Source organism: Giraffa tippelskirchi, chromosome 11, assembly GCF_054371585.1.
Source record: "Giraffa tippelskirchi isolate mGirTip1 chromosome 11, T2T-mGirTip1v1.2.pri, whole genome shotgun sequence".
Lineage (NCBI taxonomy): Eukaryota > Metazoa > Chordata > Mammalia > Artiodactyla > Giraffidae > Giraffa > Giraffa tippelskirchi.
In genome coordinates, this window is record NC_137285.1 from 2,179,139 (window position 1) to 2,199,389 (window position 20,251).

The 20,251-nt window shown below is 43.4% G+C and overlaps 1 protein-coding gene across 3 annotated transcripts; it reads left to right on the top strand.

Moving 5' to 3' along the window:
- Nucleotides 1-4,120: 4,120 nt before the first annotated feature.
- Nucleotides 4,121-14,383, top strand: ZNF280B (zinc finger protein 280B). Of its 3 annotated transcripts, none has more exons than XR_014068927.1 (3): nt 4,121-4,239; nt 4,978-5,037; nt 7,004-7,048. XR_014068927.1 is itself a non-coding variant. In XM_081542230.1 (3 exons), the coding sequence occupies exon 3, from the start codon at nt 10,659-10,661 to the stop codon at nt 12,288-12,290; it is 1,632 nt and encodes a 543-aa protein (XP_081398356.1). In that variant the 5' UTR covers nt 4,121-4,239; nt 4,978-5,037; nt 10,588-10,658; the 3' UTR covers nt 12,291-14,383. The 3 variants fall into 3 exon arrangements, 2 of the variants coding, with proteins under 2 accessions (XP_081398356.1, XP_081398357.1); XM_081542230.1 differs by lacking the exon at nt 7,004-7,048 and adding an exon at nt 10,588-14,383; XM_081542231.1 differs by lacking the exon at nt 7,004-7,048 and adding an exon at nt 10,588-14,383 and having other exon boundaries at nt 4,121-4,197.
- Nucleotides 14,384-20,251: the final 5,868 nt, after the last annotated feature.

Genomic DNA, 20,251 nt, shown 5'->3' on the forward strand with positions numbered 1-20,251 from the left:
CCTGAGAAAAATGGCCAGAGGGACCCAGGTGAAAAGGGATGGGCTTGCTATTACTGTGGAAAGGAGGGGCACCACAAGCGAGATTGCCCTCAGGCATCTAAGCTGCCCCCGGCTCCAGGTCCGGTCTGCAAAGGACCACACTGGAGGAGAGACTGCCCCCAGAGTCGTAGGTTTCAGGGGTCGGACTCTCAAGACAATCAGGGCTGAAGGTGCCCAGGGGTCCCCACACAAGCTCCCGTCCTAATTACACCTGAGGAACCCCGGGTATTAATAACTGTGGGAGGCCAATCCGTCGATTTCCTTTTAGATACTGGGGCGACTTACTCTGCTTACTGAAGCCCCTGGCCCACTTTCTTCCAGATTCGCTTCCGTAATGGAACTGTCTGGATGAGCCAAAAGGTATTACTTCTGTGTTGCTGTCAGTTGTGCCTGGGATTCGGGGCTATTTTCACACGAGTTTCTGATCGTGCCAGAATCGCCCTCATCCCTTTTGGGGAGTGATATACTGAGTCCCATCACTTCATGGGAAATAGATGGGGAAACAGTGTTAGACTTTATTTTGGGGGGCTCCAAAATCACTGGAGATGGTGATTGCAGCCATAAAATTAAAAGATGCTTACTCCTTGGAAGGAAGGTTATGGCCAACCTAGACAGCATATTTAAAAGCAGAGACATTACTTTGCCAACAAAAGTCCGTCTAGTCAAGGCTATGGTTTTTCCAGTGGTCATGTATGGTTGTGAGAGTTGGACGGTGAAGAAAGCTGAGAGCCACAGAATTGATACTTTTGAACTGTGGTGTTGGAGAAGACTCTTGAGAGTCCCTTGGACTGCAAGGAGATCCAATCAATCCATCCTAAAGGAGATCAGTCCTGGGTGTTCATTGGAAGGACTGATGTTGAAGCTGAAACTCCAATACTTTGGCCACCTCATGTGAAGAGTTGACTCATTGGAAAAGACCCTAATGCTGGGTAGGATTGGAGGCAGGAGGAGAAAGGGACAACAGAGGATGAGATGGTTGGATGGCATCACTGACTTGATGGACATGGGTTTGGGTAGACTCCGGGAGTTGGTGATGGACAGAGAGGCCTGGCGTGCTGTGGTCCATGGGGTCACAAACAGTCGGACACGACTGAGCAACTGAACAGAACTGATACTGAGTAAGGTCCATGCTTCTGTTTTCATGAATATGGAGCCCTCCCTTTCTCTCCCTTTAATTGAACAAAATGTAAATCCTATGGTATGGGCCGATGGAAAATCTGTGGGTCGAGCACAAAATGCTATTCCTGTAGTTGTCAAGCTCAAAGACCCGCACTTATTTCCACATAAGAAGCAATATCCACTGAAGCCTGAGGTTAAGGAAGGGTTAAAACCCATCATTGAGAATTTAAAGGAGCAGGGACTATTAATTCCCTGTAACAGTCCATGCAACACTCCTATTTTGGGTATAAAGAAATCAGATGGTAAATGGAGACTAGTTCAAGATTTACGAATAATAAATGAGGCTGTAGTTCCTTTACACCCCGTGGTTCTTAATCCTTATACTCTATTGTCTGAAATTCCTGAACGAGCCAAATATTTCTCAGTAATTGATTTGAAAAATGCCTTCTATTCAGCGCCTTTGGCGGAGGAAAGTCAATTTCTATTTGCCTTTGAAGACCCTACGCAGCCAGCTTCTCAGTTAACCTGGACAGTATTGCCCCAGGGATTCTGTGACAGTCCTCACTTATTTGGACAAAGTTTGTCACGGGATCTACAAAACTTTAATAGTTCTGATGCGGTGGTGTTACAATATGTAGATGATATTTTGCTCTGTGCTGAGACAGAGGAAGCTTGTTCACGAGCCTCAGAAGATTTCTTAAGCTTTCTGGCAGGCTGCAGTTACAAGGCATCAAGAGAAAAGGCTCAGCTTTGTCAACGATCTGTTAGATATCTGGGCCTAATCAATACCACCCTAATGGCAGAAAGTGAAGAGCCTCTTGATGAGGGTGAAAGAAGAGAGGGAAAAGGCTGGCTTAAAACTCAACATTCAAAAAATGAAGATCATGGCATCTGGTCCGATCACTCATGCAAACAAATGGAGAAAAAGTGAAAACAATAGCAGATTTTATTTTCTTGGGCTCCAAAATCACTGTGGACGGTGAATGTAGCCACAAAATTAAAAGAAGCTTGCTCCTTGGAAGAAAAGCTATGACAAACCTAGACAGCATAAAAAAAAGCTAAGGCATCACTCTGCTGACCAAACTTCTAATAGTCAAATGTATAGTGGCTCAGACAGTAAGGAATTCACTTGCAATGGGGGAGGCCTGGGTTCGAGCGTGGGAAGGACATCCCTGTAGTCCAGTGGTAAGACTTTGTGCCCCCAAATTAAGGAGTCCAAGTTCATTCCCTGGTCGGGGTATTAGATCCCACATACTGCAACTAAAAATACCGCCTCTTGTGTCTCCTGCATTGGCTGGCAAGTTCTTTACCAGTTGAGCGACCAGGGAAGCCCATATAATATATAATCTTTGTCTTAAGAAGAGAATATTAGGATATACTTGGAAGTGAATGATAATGAACATACTCTTCAGCAAAAATTGTGGGACACAGTTAAATTTGTATGGGGAAATGATGGAAACAGTGACAGACTTTATTTTCCTGGGGTCCAAAATGACTGTGGATGGTGACTGCAGCCATGAAAGTCAAAGATATTTGCCCCTTGGAAGAAAAGCTATGACAAACCTAGACAGCATATTAAAAAGCAGAGACATTCCTTTGCCGACAAAGTCCCTCTAGTCAAAGCTATGGTTTTTGCAGCAGTCATGTATGGATGTGACAGTTGGACCGTAAAGAAGACTGAGTGCTGAAGAATTGATGCTTTTGAACTGTGGTGTTGGAGAAGACTCTTGAGAGTCCCTTGGACTGCAAGGAGATCCAACCAGTCCATCCTAGGAGAAATCAACTCTGAATATTCATTGGAAGGACTGATGCTGAAGCTGAAGATCCAATACTTTGGCCACCTGATGTGAAAAGCCAACTCATTGGAAAAGACCTTGATGCTGGGAAAGACTGAGGGCAGGAGAAGTGGGCAGCAAAGGATGAGATGGTTGGATCGTATCACCAACTCAATGGACATGAGTTTGAGCAAACTCCAGGAGATAGTGAAGGACAGGGAAGCCTGGTGTGCTGCATGCAGTCCATGGGGTTGCAAAGAATTGTACATGACTGAGGGACTGACCAACAACAACAAATTAAGGTAAATTTGTAGCATTACATATAAGAGAAATGAGAGCTAAAAGTAACTATCTCAAAAAGTTGTAAAGAAGAGCAACAGAACAAACTTATAGCGATAAGAAGGAATGAAATTAATAAATAATGGAAAATCAATATAATAGAGAAGAAAATATTATAACAAAACCGAAACTTTATCCCCCCATATGATTACTAGGAGATTTCCAGCAGAACAGGGGATTTAAAAAAGACTCTGTAAAGGGCCAAATAGAAAATACTTTAGGCTTTGCGAATATGATCTTTGTCAATTAATCAAGTTTGCGGCCATAGACAATAATCAAAGGAATTGGCAAGTCCGTGTTCCAACTTTAAGGACTCTGAAAATTGAATTTCACACAATTTTCATGTCAGAAAATAATATTCTTTTCGGTTTTCCTCAGCCATTAAAAAGTGTAAGGCTCTAATATTAAAAAAAAGAAATAAAGCTCATTCTCAGCTCACCGTAGGCTTTGCAAAAACAGGGGCAGGCTGCCCTGCATGGATCCAAATGGAATTCCAAGAGGAGGGGCTTCAAGACCCAGGTGTACGGTCAAGGTCCTTAAGCAAGGGGCAGGTCACCCCTGAGAGCTGTGAGCGCTGGACACCATCACTGGGCCCCCCTGGTAGACTCGGATGCCACTCTCAGCCCTGTGCCCTGGCGACTGTGCAATCTGGTTTTTCTTCCTTCGGTGAGCTGCGCGATCTTGACAGCCCGAGCCCCTTGAGACTCAGATTCAGCCTGACCGCGCCCCCAGCGGCGGCCGCCAGAGGTGCCACCGCGCGCGCATGCGCCCCGCTCGGCCTCGCGGCCAATCAGATTGCAGGCGCCGACACCTGGCCCCCAATCGTCGGTGGAAGCGGGCGCGCCTGTAGGGGCAGCGGCGGCGGCGCCCGGGGCCTGAGGAGGCGTTGTCTCCTCAGGCTTCACCCGGGAACGCCTAGGGGCAGGTGAGCTGCCGGCAGTTCTGGCACCGCCGCTGACGGGGACCGGTAAGGCCTGGGGCGTGGTGCGGCCAGAGCGGTGCCCGAGGGCCGAGCGGAGGGTTCCTGGGGTCCCCACGCGCGCGGGGCCTTGCTCGGCGAGGCGGCCTGTGAGGGCCCGGGGCCCTCAGGAGGGAGCGTGCGGCCGGGCCCACAGGCCCCAGGGCCCCTTCACCCTCTCCCCTCTCGAGTCGGGGCGCGCGCTGCTCTCCGGCAGCCTTCCTGCCCCGGGGTGGGACGAGCCAGCTCGGGGGAAGGGCCTGTCGGGCCCCCGGCCCCCGCCCAGGTCTCCCGTGGAGCCTAATATATTTAAACACATGCGGAACAAGCTTCAGGGCGGGGTTGTGACTCGGGCCCGACCCGGTTCTGGACACGCGTGGACCAAGGCACAGTCAGGCGGGCGCAGCAAAACGAGATCGATCTGGTGGCCTCTTCCCCGCCGCGGCGCCCGGGTCGTTTTCCTGTTGCCTCTGCCGCTCCCCGGACTCCAGGGCCGCCCCAGTCCCCGGGGCCCCGAGATTCAGGCCTTCGGTGCGGGAAGTTGGCAGAGGAGGAATTTTGTTTGCTTGTCACTGAGCGAAGGGAGGTGGGAGGAAGACGCTCAGGGAGGAGGCGTTCAGTCACTTGCTCGGGTTGAGGGTGAGACGCCTGGTCAGCACCCGTGGGGTAGGACCCGGTGGGGCCCGGGGGAGAGAACATTCCCGGAACACGTGGCTCACCCTAGCCTTTCCCTCTGCCCGCCCCCAGGATGTGACCTCCTCCTGCCTGCAGAGTCTCAAGCTCTCAGCTTTTCGGTGTGGCCCTGAGGTAAGATGACAGACATCTTTACAAGAAGAAACAAAGTTGTGTCTTCTTGCCTTCCGTTTTTCTCCTTTCATTCATGGGCTGGCACGTTGCTGTTGAGAGAGGGTTCTCCTGAGTGGGGATTAGCTGACCCTGATTGCGGGTGGTGACTTCAGGGCAATCATAGTTTCAGGCCGCTCGGGAGCCCTCTGAGTTGCAACCCTAAAAAACAGGCAGGGAGGCTGGTGGCTTGCTTTCTCCTGCCATCTTGAAAGAAAAAAAAGTAAGAGCACCATGGGTTTTAAGCTGTGTAAAGCTGACTCCTACCACTTGGTGAGGCTCAAATGGGGCAATGCACATATCCTAAGGTTCTAGCTACAGAATCAAAGTAATGAAGTGGTGGGAGTTCCCTGGTGGCCTGGTGGTTAGGATTCTGGGCTTTCACTGCAGTGGTCTGGGTTAAATCTCTGGTCAGGGAACTGGGATCCCACAAGCCGAGCAGCATGGCCAGATGAATAAATGAATAAAGTGGTTCATTCAGAGAAAATGTGTTGTGATTTACCATGTTTACATGGGACTACTTGCTCATTTCTGTACCCTTAAGCTTTATTTCATTAAGTAATTGAACTCCACTGGATGGGGTTGGGGACCCTCTGAGTTCATTTCATGCCAGTAAACAAGATCATAGGTAGCTCTATGCCCAGCAGCTTGTGCCTACAGCTCTGTTCTATAGTTATCTATTGCTGGCGCATCTTTGAACTTCACAGCATATCCATTTTGCCGTGTTTTGTTTTGTTTTGTTTTGTTTTGGTCACACCATGTGTCTTCATAGGATATTAGTTCCCCAACTGGGGGTTGAACACAGGATCTTGGCAGTGAGAAGGCTGAGTCCTAACCACTGGACTGCCAGGCAACTCCTGTTTTTAGGTGTTTGGGTTTGTTTTGTGCTTTTTTAATTTTTGCCATATTTATAGGAGAACTATTCTGTGTGAAAGTATGAAGTGAATGATATTATAACTTGAAATGTTTGTGTTGTACACATTATCTCAAAATTGAATAGTTTGAAAGAACTTTCATTTATTATCTCTTGGTCTAGAATCCAGTTGGGTAGTTTAGCCTCAGGGTCTCTCCTGAGGTTGTAGTCAAGCTTCTATCTGGTTTGGCAACCTCTGAAGACTTGTTGAATCTAAGCTCTCTCCCTTGGTTGTACTCATGAGGCCTCAGTTCCTCCCTCTGTGGGCCTCTCCAAGGGGCTGCTCGTGTGGAGGCTGCTGTCTGCTCCCAGAGTGAGTGATGCAGGAAAGAACTTGCACCCAAGGTAAAGTGCAGAGTCTGTTTCAGAAGTTACACGTCTTCACTTCTGTGTTGCTTAGTCTCGCAGGTCAACCCTGTGATGGTGTGAGGGAGAGCTACACAGGGTGGGAATATCAGGAGATGTGATTCACTTGGGGTCATCTGGAAGGCTGGGTATACCCACTAATCCACCATGCCAGCCTTTCTTCATATGATCTCAGTTCTGTTATTGTTTGTGAATTGTTTGGCTTGTGTACACTTCTTGTGTGCTAGGTCCACTCAATTCTTGTTTATTCAGTGATATTCTAGCAAGTCTCTTCTTTGTCCTGGATTAAGTTTTCTGTTCCTCTGGTTCCCATCAGCAAAAGACTGACTATAATGTCACCTCTCGTTAAAAATCCGTCTTTTGGTGACACATCCTGCTTCTGCTTATTTTATTTCTTATTTGCTTATTATAGACTTATACAGAGTTGTTTGTAGAATTTGTTATCTCCAATTGTCTCGTTTTCCTTTAAATCCACTTTTGTCAAGGTCACCAGTGAATTCCAAATATTTAACTCAGTGGTCAATTTTTAGTTTTTATTTTACTTAATTTGTTGGCAGCCTTTATCAGAGTAGTTCATTTCCTCCTCCCTGAAAAAAATTTTTCGTTTGGATTACTGAATGCTTCTCTTTACTGCTTCTCTTCTACCTACAGTTCTCCCGCATACAATGTGTGACCTTTGTGTCTGGCTTTATTCAGGTATCATATTTTCTTTTTAAATACTTATTTATTTATTTAGCTATGCAGCATGTGGGATCTTAGTTCCTAGCCCAGGGATGGAACCTGTGCAGAGTCTTAACCACTGGATCTCCAGGGAAGTCCCCTAGTTTGTGTATTTTCCAGATTCATCCATTTCATGGATGTATAGCAGTGCATGTTTTTTTATGGCTGAATATGGTATATGGCTTACATGTAGTCCATTGTAAGCATATACCACAGTTTATGTATCCATTCATCAATTAATGGATAATATTTGGATGGTGTTCTCTTTGTGGCTGTTGTGAGTAATGTTGCTGTGAACATTGTTTTGCATAGACTTAACATTTTCAGTTTTTATGGATATATACAAAAGAGTGACACTGCTGGATCAGATGGCTACTCTGTCTTTAATTTTTGAGGTACTGACAAACCGCTTTTCCAAAGTGCTTGTACCATTTTACAGCAATTATATCAGCAATATATGAAGATTCCATTTCTCCACGTCCTCTGCAGCGCTTGTTATTATTCCTCTTTTTGATTATAGCCAACCTGATGGGTGTGAAGTAGTGTCTCACCGAGACCGATTTACATTTTCCTAATCATGTTAAGCAGTATTTTTTGTGATTGTTGACCATTTGTATATCATCTTTGGTGACATGTCCATTCAAACTCTTTTCCTAGTTTTTAAATGTTTTGTTGTTGTTGTTGTTGTGAAAAACATATAACTTAAATTTAACCATTTTAACCATTTTTACATGCTAAGTATTTTACACACTTTCACCAGCCTTTTTGGAGAAGGAAATGGCAACCCACTCCGGTAATCTTGCCTGGAGAATCCCATGGACAAAGGAGCCTGGTGGGCTACAGTCCATGGGGACGCAAAGAGTCGGACATGACTGAGCGACTAACAGACACACACACACAGTCACAGTGTTGTTTTGTTGTTGTTGTCATTGTTTTAGCTGTGCTGTGCAGCTTGCAGGATAGTTCCCTGGCTGAGGATCATACCCAGGCCCCTGATAGGAAAGCTGGAGTCCTAACCTCTGAACTGCCAGGGAATTCCCTATCACATTGTTATGAAACAGATCTCGACACCTTTTCATCTTGCAAAATTGAAACTCTGTGCCCATCCCATTCAAAAACAATTCTTCTTCCCTGTTTCCCTAGAATCCATTGTTCTTCTTTGTTTCTTTTCTATTGCTTGACTGTATTAGATATTTCATATAAGTGGAAACATAGTATTTGTCTTTTTTATCACTGGCTTATTTCATTTAGCTTGATGCCTTAAAGGATCATGCTTGTTGTAGCATGTGGCAGAATTTCCTTTATATGGCTACATAATGTTTCGTTGTATGTATATATCGCATTTGATGGACATTTAGGTGCTTCCACCTCTTAGTTGCTGTGATTAGTGCTGCTGTGAGCATGGCTGTGCAAGTATCTCAAGACCCCGCATTAACTTCTTTTGAATTTATATCCAGAAGTGGAATTGCTGAATCATATGGTAGTTCTATTTTTAATTTTTCGGGGAGCCTTTATACTGTTTTCTGTAGCAGTTGGACCAGTTTAGAATCTACCCATAGCACACAAGGCTCCAGTTTCTGTACGTGCTTGCCAGCAGTTGTCCTTTCCTTTCCTTCATATGTACACACACACGTGCGTACACAGTTTTCTTCATATCCTTTTCCATTATTGTTTATCACAAGATATGAGTATAGTTGCTTGTGCTATACAGTAGGATCTTGTTTATCTATTCTATATATTAATACTATAGTTTGCATCTGCTAATCACCAGCTCCCAATCTATGCCCCCCCCGACCCTTCCCCTTTTGATAATCACATAGTCTGTTCTCTATGTCTGTGAGTCTGTTTCTGTTTCATAGATAAGTTCATTTGTGTCATATTTTAGATTCCACATGTAAGTGATACCATATGATATTTGTCTTTCTCTTTCTGACTTCCTAAGTATTCTTTTTAATGCTAGTGTAGATTGAAGTGTTTACTTAACTTCATTTTCAGAACATTGGCTGCTACTGTATAGAAATATGATTGATTTTTTAAATATTTATCTTGTATTCTGCAAGCTTTTTATTAGTTGTAATACTTGTGGTTTCTTCAGGATTTTATATATACAAAAGTACAATATAGTTGTACTCTTTCCTTTCCATTCTGAATGCTGTTTTTGTTCTTTTTAAAACAACAACAACTCCTTTTTCTTACCCGATTGCCCTGGTTATACAACTGCCAGTATAATATTGAGCCCCAGTGTGGAATAGACATCTTTGTGTTGTTCCCAACCCTAGAGGGAAAGCTTTCAGTTTTTCATTATTAAGTATGATGTTAGCTGTGGGTCTTTTACAGGTACTCTTTGATTGAGACAGTTCTCTTCTGTTCTTCGTTATTAACTGTTTTTTTTAACCCCTATTATGAAGAGGTCCTAGATTCAGGGAAATGCTTTTTCTGCAGGCAGATGTGGTTTTTGTCTTTTATTCTATTAAAATGGCATAATGTCGATTGACTTTCATGTAATGAACCAACTTTGCATACCTCTGTAAATCCCACGTGATCATGGTATATAATCTTTTTTATATGTTGTTAGATTTTGTTTGCCAGTATTTTGTTGAGGACTCTTGCCTCTATTCATAAGAGATATCGGTTGTGTGTGTGTGTGTGATGTCTCTGTCTGATATTGGTATTAGAGAAATACTGGCATCAGTTTGCCTGCTATGTGGGGGAGAGACATGTGGAGTGAGGGATGAAGCATTCTTGGATTTAAGTTTAGTCAGGATTAGAGGGAGAAATTTAGGATATATCAGTGTGGAATTGGGGCGAGATTATCCAGAGAGTTCATTCTCAATTTGCTAGGCCTGTGTTAAGTGCTTGACACTGAATTATGCTGTTTGTTAACTATGTATAAATACTTTATACTTTGAATTTGACACCTATTTTCTGTATTAACATTTATGAAATTAGTATGTGTGAATCAATTGTAATGTGCATTTAAGATACATTTTCTTCCAATTTTACTACAAAACAAGATGCCATTGAATAGCTGATGCTTTTTAAAAAGAGCTGTCAACCTTAAGTCTAAGACATAAGCATTTTTGTCTTTAAGATACAGAAACACATTTAAAAGTTATAAACTTGCCCAAAAAGATGCAGCTGGTGTGTGGCTAACGTAGAATTCCAGCTTACTCTTCTTTGACTCCGAAGTACATGTTTCTAAACACTGTACAATAGTGCTTTTGTAAAAATACTCGTCCTTTACGTGTGATTTCACCTAGTGCTCAGTTGTGTTGGGTTTTTTTTTTTTCTTTCTTTTTTTTAATAGAAGAGATTAAAATCAACCTGGGACAAAGCTATGATTCTAGAGTCATGTAGACTTGTAGTCCTAGGTTTTTCAGCTGTCATTTAGTCTCTTTGACGCCCAGTGTCTTTGTCTGTAAGATAAGGGTGTTTATAACTACCTTAGACTTTTGGAGGTAATTAGATAGCACATTTTTCTGTACTTAACTAATATGTAGTATGTTTATACTTAGGTGGCAGTTTATATAAAGGAAGCACCGGGACCTGTGGCCACACCCTTCAAGAATAAAAAAACATTTAAAATATGGAACCGCCATGTATGTTATGTGAAGAAGAACAAGAGCCAGAACCACAGAAAAGCGTAGGAGAAACCAAACAAGTAGATGATGAAGATGCTGAACTGATCTTTGTTGGAGTGGAACATGTAAATGAAGACGCTGATCTGATCTTTGTTGGGATGACCTCAAATTCAAAACCAGTCGTTTCAAACATATTGAACAGAGTTACCCCAGGTTCATGTTCAAGGAGGAGACGGTATGGTCACTTCAGGAAAGGTAATGCTCACAAATTACAACCCGTTAGTCATGTGACTCCTACATCAGAAGCAAAGACTGTCTTGCCAGTTTCTGACTCTGAATCAAGATCAACAGATAGTCCTATTATTATTGAGCCTTTGTCTAAACCTGATTATAAAAATATTCCACCACAAATAGTGCCTAATAGCTTTTCAGAGTTATGTTCTCCTTTGATTACCTTCACAAGTTCATTGCAGCATCCAGTAGAAACAGCAGTTTCTGCAGGAGATATGAATAAAAGTCCTCACGTATCAAAGCGACTTTCCACTTCTGAAACAAATAGCACAAATCCCAAAAGGCCTAAACTCAGTGACGGAATTATAGGGGAGCATTCTGTAGCTTTGTCCCCTTCAGGTATTTTTCATACAGTGACTACTCAGCAAAGCACACCAGACAGTGTTCATACCTCATTAAGCCGTGTTCAGAATGGAGAACCTTGTCCAACAGCTTCTCCAAAGGACAGTGTTCATTGCAAGCCTGTAAGTACTTTTGGGGAAAATGCACCGACAAAAACCGACTTTCCAAGTTTAGCAAGTCAAAGCAAGATTGTTGATCCCACAAAAGGAAATCTGATTGTGTTACTTCGTGACTTCTACTATGGACAGCATACAGGAGATGGGCAGCCAGAACCGAAGACTCACACAGCCTTTAAATGCCTCAGCTGCCTGAAAGTTCTAAAAAATGTCAAGTTTATGAACCACATGAAGCACCATTTGGAACTTGAGAGGCAGAGAGGTGACAGCTGGAAAAACCACACCACCTGCCAGCACTGCCACCGCCAGTTCCCCACCCCCCTCCGGCTGCAGCGTCACACGGAAAGTGTCCACACTGCCCGGGAGCCCTCTGCCGTCTGTAAAATCTGCGAATTATCCTTTGAGACAGATCAGGCTCTCTTACAGCACATGAAAGACAATCATAAGCCTGGTGAAATGCCCTATGTATGCCAGGTTTGCAATTACAGATCATCAGTCTTTGCGGATGTGGATGCACATTTCAGAGCGTACCATGGAAACACTAAGAATTTGCTTTGCCCGTTTTGTCTCAGAATTTTTAAAACTGCAACACCATACATGTGTCATTATAGAGGGCACTGGGAAAAGAGTATTCACCAGTGCTCCAAATGTCGGCTACAGTTTTTAACTTTCAAAGAGAAAATGGAGCACAAGACCCAGTGTCATCAAATGTTTAAGAAGCCTAAGCAGCTAGAAGGATTGCCTCCTGAAACAAAAGTCGTTATTCAGGTATCACTGGAACCTCTTCAACCAGGATTGGTGGAAGCAGCATCCATTACTGTGAACACATCTGATTCTGAACCATCCCCCCCCAAATCTAAAAGTAGGATTTCAAAAAAAACCCGTTAATTCTACTTTCAGTAAGTCTGAAGCAAGTATTTCAGTCAAAGTTAAAAACCCCATTAAAAACAAAAAATCCAAATTATAACATTATTCAATAGTATCAAATATAGTGAAACCAATGGGTAATTTATGTTTTTTTTTTTTTAATTCATGAAGTACAATTTTGTTTGATCTGAATGTTGAGATGTTATTTAAAAATATGTTACCTGTTTTTCATATAATTGTCTTAACACGTAAAAGGTATGCGTGCATGCGTGTGTGTGTGAGAGAGAGAATGAGAGGGGGAGAGAGGAAAAGTAACAACCTATTTATTTTGGTATTTCATGTTATTTGTAAGTTCGAAAGCTCTACATATAATCTGTAGAGTGTTTTAGCAACTTAATTTTCAACTGTTTTCATGCCTTGAAGATCTCAGTATTAACTATATAGCCAGATTGGCATGGCTTTGTTGTGGTATGGTCCCGTGTGCTGCTGAACTCTCCAAAGTGCCTCTGTTGTGCTGATCTAAGATAACCTGGCTCTGAAAGCCTGCTCTGGAGAAGTTGATGGAGAAGCTGTGATGTGAGTTTGGACCAGACACAGGGGATTTAGTCAGCGGAGAGCAGTGGCTTCTTGTCCCAGTTGAGGAAGAGGCACACGTTCGCTCCAGGCATGGAGCCAAGGCAGAAGGAACACTGTCTCAGAGTGTCTTTACCTAGCCCAGGGACATCTAAGGAAGCCAACCGTTAAAATGCCTGTGTTTGGTGAGGGGCCCCTGCAAGCATCAAGTAGGCCCTGTGTGTTACTGACTGCAGTTGGAGAAGCAGAGGTAGTTAATAGAATGAGGCCTGGTGCCCGTGGACCTCCTGTTGAGTGATCAAAAGGGGGGTTTGATTCATTCCGTCCCCTTTCCCATTTGGCTGGCCTGTAGTCAGAGTGAAGTAGCCATATCTGTCTCAGTCACAGTAGTAAAGCAAGTTAAGATTCCTAAGGGAAAAAGCCTTGACGTCCAGTTTGATTTGTACTGGACCCATAGTTTTAACTGAAAAGGATCAAACACAGGGAATCTGTCCAGTTTATGAATTGGGCTAAATTCAGTTCTCTTTTCTCTTACCTTAAGCTACAGTGGAGTTGTCCAAGAATAGTAAGTGTAGTAGATAAAAATGGTCCAGGGTGATTAAACCCATTATAGGACTTTTCCTTACCTTTTCCAGTTACATGTATCTTACCCTAGTTGAACATATGAAGTTTTCAGTTTTGTGTCTTATCTTGAATGTATTACAGTTAACAGTTAATTCTTTGTGTGTGTAATTTCCCATTGTATCAAACTAACACCGAGTTTCGGTCTTGACACACTCTGATGTGCAGGAATTGTCTTATGTATTTCAGTAATTATCAGGTCATAGAGTTATTATCTTTCCTCTAATCTATCCAACTGTCTCATCTGTGATTATACCTGTGGAAACTTTTTTTCTTGTGGTGTCCAAGGGCTCTTTCACAGAGCTGCGGGTACCCTCTAAGTACTGGTTCCTGAACATCAGCACACTTGGCTGCCTCTGTGGGTTCCTGGAGTTGAGGCTGCTTGGGCGTGTTTTAATGCCATCCCTTCTCCACTTGTGGCACAGACGCCTATGGCAGTCTCTGTGCACCGTTCAGGGAACCTGGGACCCTGGCTGTAGACCTGTGCCGGGAGAAATCCCTCCTTGTCCTCTTCCTTTCTCCTCCTCTTTATCTCTCCCTTCCCTTTTTTTTCCCCTCCTCAATTCATTTAAATTGTCCAGCTTTCACAAAATGCTGGAAAGTGATAATCACCAAGGGGTTAGCATCCCTCTTAGAACTGAAGAGGAAGGACTACAGATAACTAAGTTGTAGTGAATATATTGTCAATATTTTAGATAATTTCCTAAGTGTAAATTCTATTGTATTTATTTGCTCAATGCTTGATTGATTGATTTGCACTTTGAATATTTTACTAGGCCTTTCCAGTTAGTTTGCTTGGGCCAAAGCACTTTGCTAAGTGTCAGCTTAAACCACTTTCTTTAGGTGTAGAAAGAATGTGTGTGTGTGTTCTGGTCTCAGGTGAAAACTTCTATGTATAAATAAATGTGCAGACTTTTGCATACTATCTCCTTTATTCTATTTCTGTAGTAAAAATATGAAATGTTTTAGTTACGTGTTGCTTAGTATTATCAACACTGTTACTGTTGTTCGCTCTAAAGTATGCTCCTAAGGAGTACAAGTTGTTATTTATTGCCAACTGAAAAGGTTCCAGTGACATGGTCCCTGACTACCTCTCTTCCATTCTCTGTCATTCTACTCTGCTATTTTTCCCACTGGTGCACTGTTTTTGACACACTGGCCTTGCTTTTCCTCAAGCAAATTCCATTTCTTCCCGATCCAAAGACTTGGCAACTGCTGTTCTGGAAATGCTCTTCCCCTGGGCCTGCATGGCTTGCTACCTCCCTTGTTTAAGCTTCACCAATGCTGTTAAAATCACACAATGAAATCTCCAACCCCCTCCCTTTCCTCCTCCTCTTTAAAGGCACTTTAAGTCTCCTCCCTCTTCTTCCCTCTCCAGCCTAAATTTCCTTGATTTTCACAAAAAAATGAGAAGAGATAATAACATCAGGGCTTTGCTTCTTAGAATTGAGTTAACTTGAGTCAGTTTCTGTGCCTGCAAAAAAAGATAGTTAATAGTGAGTTCTTTCAGGAGCTTTCTCTGTTTTTCTATTGATACCTCTCTATTTTTTTAAGGCAATGTCACTTTGTTCTGTTTACAAATATATTGAATATCTGTCAAGATTACTATTTTGTTATTGCCCTTTGTGAATTTCCTTGTCTATTTTGCTTGTTCTTTCAGATAAAATTTATTATTTTATTAATGTTGCCAAAAAATTGTAAGTAAAGTTAGTATTTATAGAAATAAAATGTTTTTTAAAAAAATAATTTCTGCTGTCTTTTTACCAATAACATGGCATATTTTTAGTTTTTTAAAATAATTTTTAAAATTAATTAATTTATTTATTTTTTTTACTTTACAATATTGTATTGGTTTTGCCGTACATTGACATGAATCCGCCATGGGTGTACATGTGTTCCCCATCCAGAAACCCCCTCCCTAAATAATCTGATTGTGTTGGCGGCCAGGACTTCTAAACAGTGATGAGTAAATGGGTTTTCTTGTTCTTAGTAACATCGAAAGCAATGAGTATATTCCTTAATAAATTTCTATTTCTGTTTTTAGAATTTAAAGAGAATTGTTTTATTGGATAGTTTACAACATCTGTTGAGACGTTTACTTTTCTTTCTTTCTCCCTTCGTCTCTCTTCCTCTTTCTTTCCTTCCTTCCTCCCTTTCTCTCCCCGGGTTTTTGCTTGACTGGACCTTTCCTGAAACAAAAGTAATTCAACTCAGGGTTGAATATTATCCTCAGAATCTCATTCCATTTCTCATTTCTAGTATTGGAATTAACTTCCTCTTCCCCTTATTAGATTTGCCACAGTTGTATGTTTCTGATTTACTTTTTCCAAGAAGTAACTCTTGTTTTATTATCCCAATGAGTTTTATTTTTGTTCTTTTCTATTTTTGTTTCAATTCATATATACCTTCTACTTTCTTTAGGATTTTTTTTTTTATACCCTTGTAATTTTAAAAGCTTTCTTTACAGATTTTTATGGAAACATATTTGATTTACAGTGTTATGTTTCAGATGTATATCAGAGTGATTTAGTTATGCACATATATATCTATTCTTTTTTAGGTTCTTTTCCATTATAGGTTATTACACGATACTGAGTATTTCTTTTTTTATATATAAAGGGTTTAGGACTTGACCTACCTTATTTAAATAGCAGTTTTGCCTGAATCCCAAATATTTTTATGTATACATTTTTTTAAATTAAAATTTCATTCTCTATGATTTTTGGCAAGTTAATTCCAAAGATTTCACTATTTGTAGGCTGAATGTTTTAATTTATAGTTTACTGAGAATTAAGTTTTCCTTGGAGCCTTGATGGCTCCTAGACCTAGCACAGTCTGAGCATCCACCCCTAAAAGCGACAGGAGAGAGACAGGGGTTGTTACGGAGACAAGGACTCAGACCCTGCGTGGAGGCCCCCAGGGATGCAGAGTCCCAGCCCCTGACCTGAGCCGTAGGTGAGGAGCCCGAGCAGAAGCACTGTCCAGGCCATGGTGGGGATCCTCCCAGGTCACGGCCTCAGCCTCCTGAGCTGGAGGTGGGGTCCTCCGCCTTTTCAGGCCTTTTCATGCGTCCAATCCCATGCAAATCCCTTCCTGCCTCTCCCTGCTCAGGTCACCTGATGTCCCCTGGGGGGTGAGTCTTGAAGGAGACAGATGCTGAACCTCACCCAGAGTGGGGACAGCATGGGGAGGAGACCTTGAGTGATGGGGTGACAACCGTCCCCTAATCAGCCCCCTACCCCCACGTCCTTCATTTCTCAAAGCTGAATCCTTCCCTGCAGATGTGAAGCTGAGTGATAATTGGATGTGCTCCCCCTCCTGCCCCAGCGATCCTGTTCACGCCAGCACCATGCTCCCCCGTGGCTGTGAACCTCTCTTCCTTCCCCAGTGGAATCACTTCCTGCTCCTTGTGAGGAGGGTCCTCCTTCCTCCAGCAGGAAACCCAACAGGAAGCCAGAGAGTCACATGTGGTCTGTGAAGGGACAGCAGTCTCCCCACCACACAGTCTGTGAAACCACTGCTGGTCACAACCATCTAGTGCATCGGGGCTGGGGGAGTTGACACTCACCCCAGCCCCAGGCGTGGGGAGATAGCTATCCTGTGCTCAGAGAAACCATCAACAAACAAGCCATCAGTATACCTGCAGATTTTTAGAAGAAAGTTAATAATGCAATCATTACATTGAGAGTCTTCCAAAATGTCAGATGAAAATAATAGAAAAACACATAACTCAAAATCAGAAATTAAAATGATACCGTGTCTAAACAAGTGGGTGTGTACATCATGGAGTGTTCTAAATTCCCTTTCCCCTAAACGGTCTTACATGGAGAAGGAGGACAGTGAAGGGCAGGTGAGGGGGTTTAGGATGAAAACTTGTGCAGTAAGCTGTGAAGTAGGGCCAAAACATTCTTGTTATCACTGTGTGAGATGAAATACAATTTTATGTCCATTTCAGAGCTGCTGCTACAGTGTCTGCTTCATACAATGTGCTGGTAACTGTGTTCTTTTCTCTTCCTCTGTGTCTGAGGCCTTCCTCTTTGTCTGACTCACATTAGAAAAAGATCCGTGTTAGTTGATTTGGAGCCTATTAAGCAAAGTTACTCTGATACAGTGGAAAATGTGCAATTTTCTGTGCATTAAATTTGAAGATAAGGAAGATTTAAGGCTTAAGAGAAAAGGAAGAATTAGAAGCAATAACTGCAAAGTGCCTCTTCTCAGATATTCCAGGGTCACCTGAAAGGTGAGTTTGCTCCTTCCAGGGTCTGGGGTCATTACCTTCACCTTTACCTGCATAAAAAGGTGTAAGTTTTTCAGAGTATAACGTGCCTCAGACCTCATACCCATTCTCCCTGGTTCTCTCACAGTTTGACTGCTGTTGTGGTGGCTGTTGTTTCAGCTTTTCCCATCAGATCCCCTCAGCCCACATGGCAGAGGCTTTCTGATGCTTGTCTTTGCTATGGAATAGATTCCAGGGGGCGGGAATCTACAATGTGGGTCCAAGAGAACACATATTTATCCAACTTCTTTCCAGAGAACCAGGGAGTGGAGATCTGTGGACCTTTGGGGATTAAACTGGGAAAAGTGAGCAAGTGATGGGGCGGCTGCGTAACCAGGAAGGGTTAATTCTGACTCCACACTGGGTCTGTCTCTATGGATTTAACCTTTGTTTTTGTCGTTTTTGTTATCATCGTCATACATGGTGGCCTGCTTCAGAGAAGCCTGAGCCTCAAAGTACCTTTGGGTAGCTCACAGGGAGATGGTCTGACCCTGTCCACCTGTGAATGACGGTAAGAAAGAAGGAAATAGCATACCCCCTGCCTGGGGCTTGCCATCCCAGGGAATAATGGTGAGAATTCAATGGTCTTTTTCACTTTGTTTCCTCACTTCCCCTCTTCTCTCGTCCATATAAGAACCTAGAATCCAGGCCCCAAGAAGATGGTTATTTTGAGACGTTAGTCTGGTATCTTCTCTGTCAGCTGACTTTCCAAATAAAGTTTTGTTCCTTTCCTCTCAGATTCATTGCCCTGTCGTGAGGTGAGCAGAGTGAGCTTGGACTTGGTAACAGCTGCAAACATGTAGATCAATATGGCAGGACTGAGGTCACCGTCACAGTATGAGGTTGTCCCACCCGTGATCTCTGGGCTCCTTTCACTGATTTACATCTGTGTTAATTTTTCAACAGTGCTTTCTTGTTTTCAGTTTATAAGCCTCTCATCTACTGGGATAATCATATTCCTAAGTATTTTATTTTTTTGATGCTATCATGAATTGAATTTTTAAAAGTATCCTTTTTGCTTCTTCATTTTTAGTACCTGGAAAGCCGATAGATTTTCTAGCATTACTTCTCGTAACCCTGTGGGAGACCCTGTATAGAACAGGCATAGTGTTATGATGAGCGCTGGTTTTCCGGTTTGTGGGGCAGAGGGGATGTGAGGTGGTGTCTACAGCCCATGGGCAGTAAGGTGACCACACAAAGGGTCACCTGGGACACGTGACCATCTAAGGAACTGGAGTGGCCCCAGGCTGCATCCACTACTTATGGGGGAAGGAAAGGCATGGAACACGTCTTTTTTTTTTGTTTTCATTTTAAGAAAAAAGTCATCAATGTATCAAGACCTTAGTATGTGATATTGTAAAAGCACCAACTGTTCTCGTATTGGTGTCTGGTGGCAATAATTTGTGGAAACTCCACAAATCAGGAGCAATGTGAATTTAATCTCCATAACGATAATTCAACGTCATGTGGCAAGTGTTAGACAAAGAAATTGAACAGGAAGAGTCACTGGTGGATCCTGGCAGTGAGGGCCATGCAGGGGATGCACCTTAGGTGCTCCTACGTTGGTGCAGCAGTGACCGAAGAAACCTCCCCAGTGAAGGACAAGCGGTAGGAGTCGAGGGCCGATGAGGGGTCAGAGCGAGAAGCTCCTGGGAGCGGGCAGATGCCCCAGTGGTGGAGGTTAGAGGCTCCTGAATAAGAGTTCAGGTCTGAGATTACCTCAGTCAGACCCCAACCTCAGCCCCTGAGCTTCAGGGCAAAGAAACGCTGTGTCCCTAGTGATGGGGACATGAACTTTCCGTTTCCTTTGAGACTTTCTCTTGGGAATGGGCTGCTGGAGGGACTTGAAGGACAGAGGGGACAGGAGGAGGCTCCATGCCCAGGCAGACCCCCCCGGATGACCTGGAGTCAGGGTGACAGCAGCAGCAGCAGCAGGTCCAGCCAGATGCTGAGCAAGAAGCCGCTGGGCGGCCCCACCTCCCCTAAATGGAAAGGAGTCCATACCATAACTGGTCTAGTTCCTGCAGGCCCGGAGCTCTGGGTGAGCCTGAGAGGCTGTCACAGGAAAGGCGGGAGCAGCAGCCTGGGTCTCAGCTCAGCCCAGTGATGGCCAAGGAGCCTGAACTCCAGATTTGAGACCTGGAAAATGAGCAGAGACCCCGATACCTGAAATGGAGCAGGGACCCCTGAGGGTCCACTACTAGCATCAGAAAGAAGGAGACCTGTTGGGACCAGGACACACACAGGATGCTCTGATGTGTCCAGAATCAGACAGAAGTGTACTGTGTTTCTCTGGTCCTGACCTGACCGATCATGGACTCTGACCCCCAGGGCACCTGCCCCTGGCACTGGGGATTTCTGCTCAAGTTGAGAAAATCAGACAATCCTTTGCTGCAAAGGAAAGCTGGAGAAGGGGTGAATTAAGAAAGATGTGAACAGATTTTTCTGGACCAAGTTCCCTGATGTGACTCTGATCCCAGGCTTAGGCCAAACAGAAAAATAAAGCAGCTGC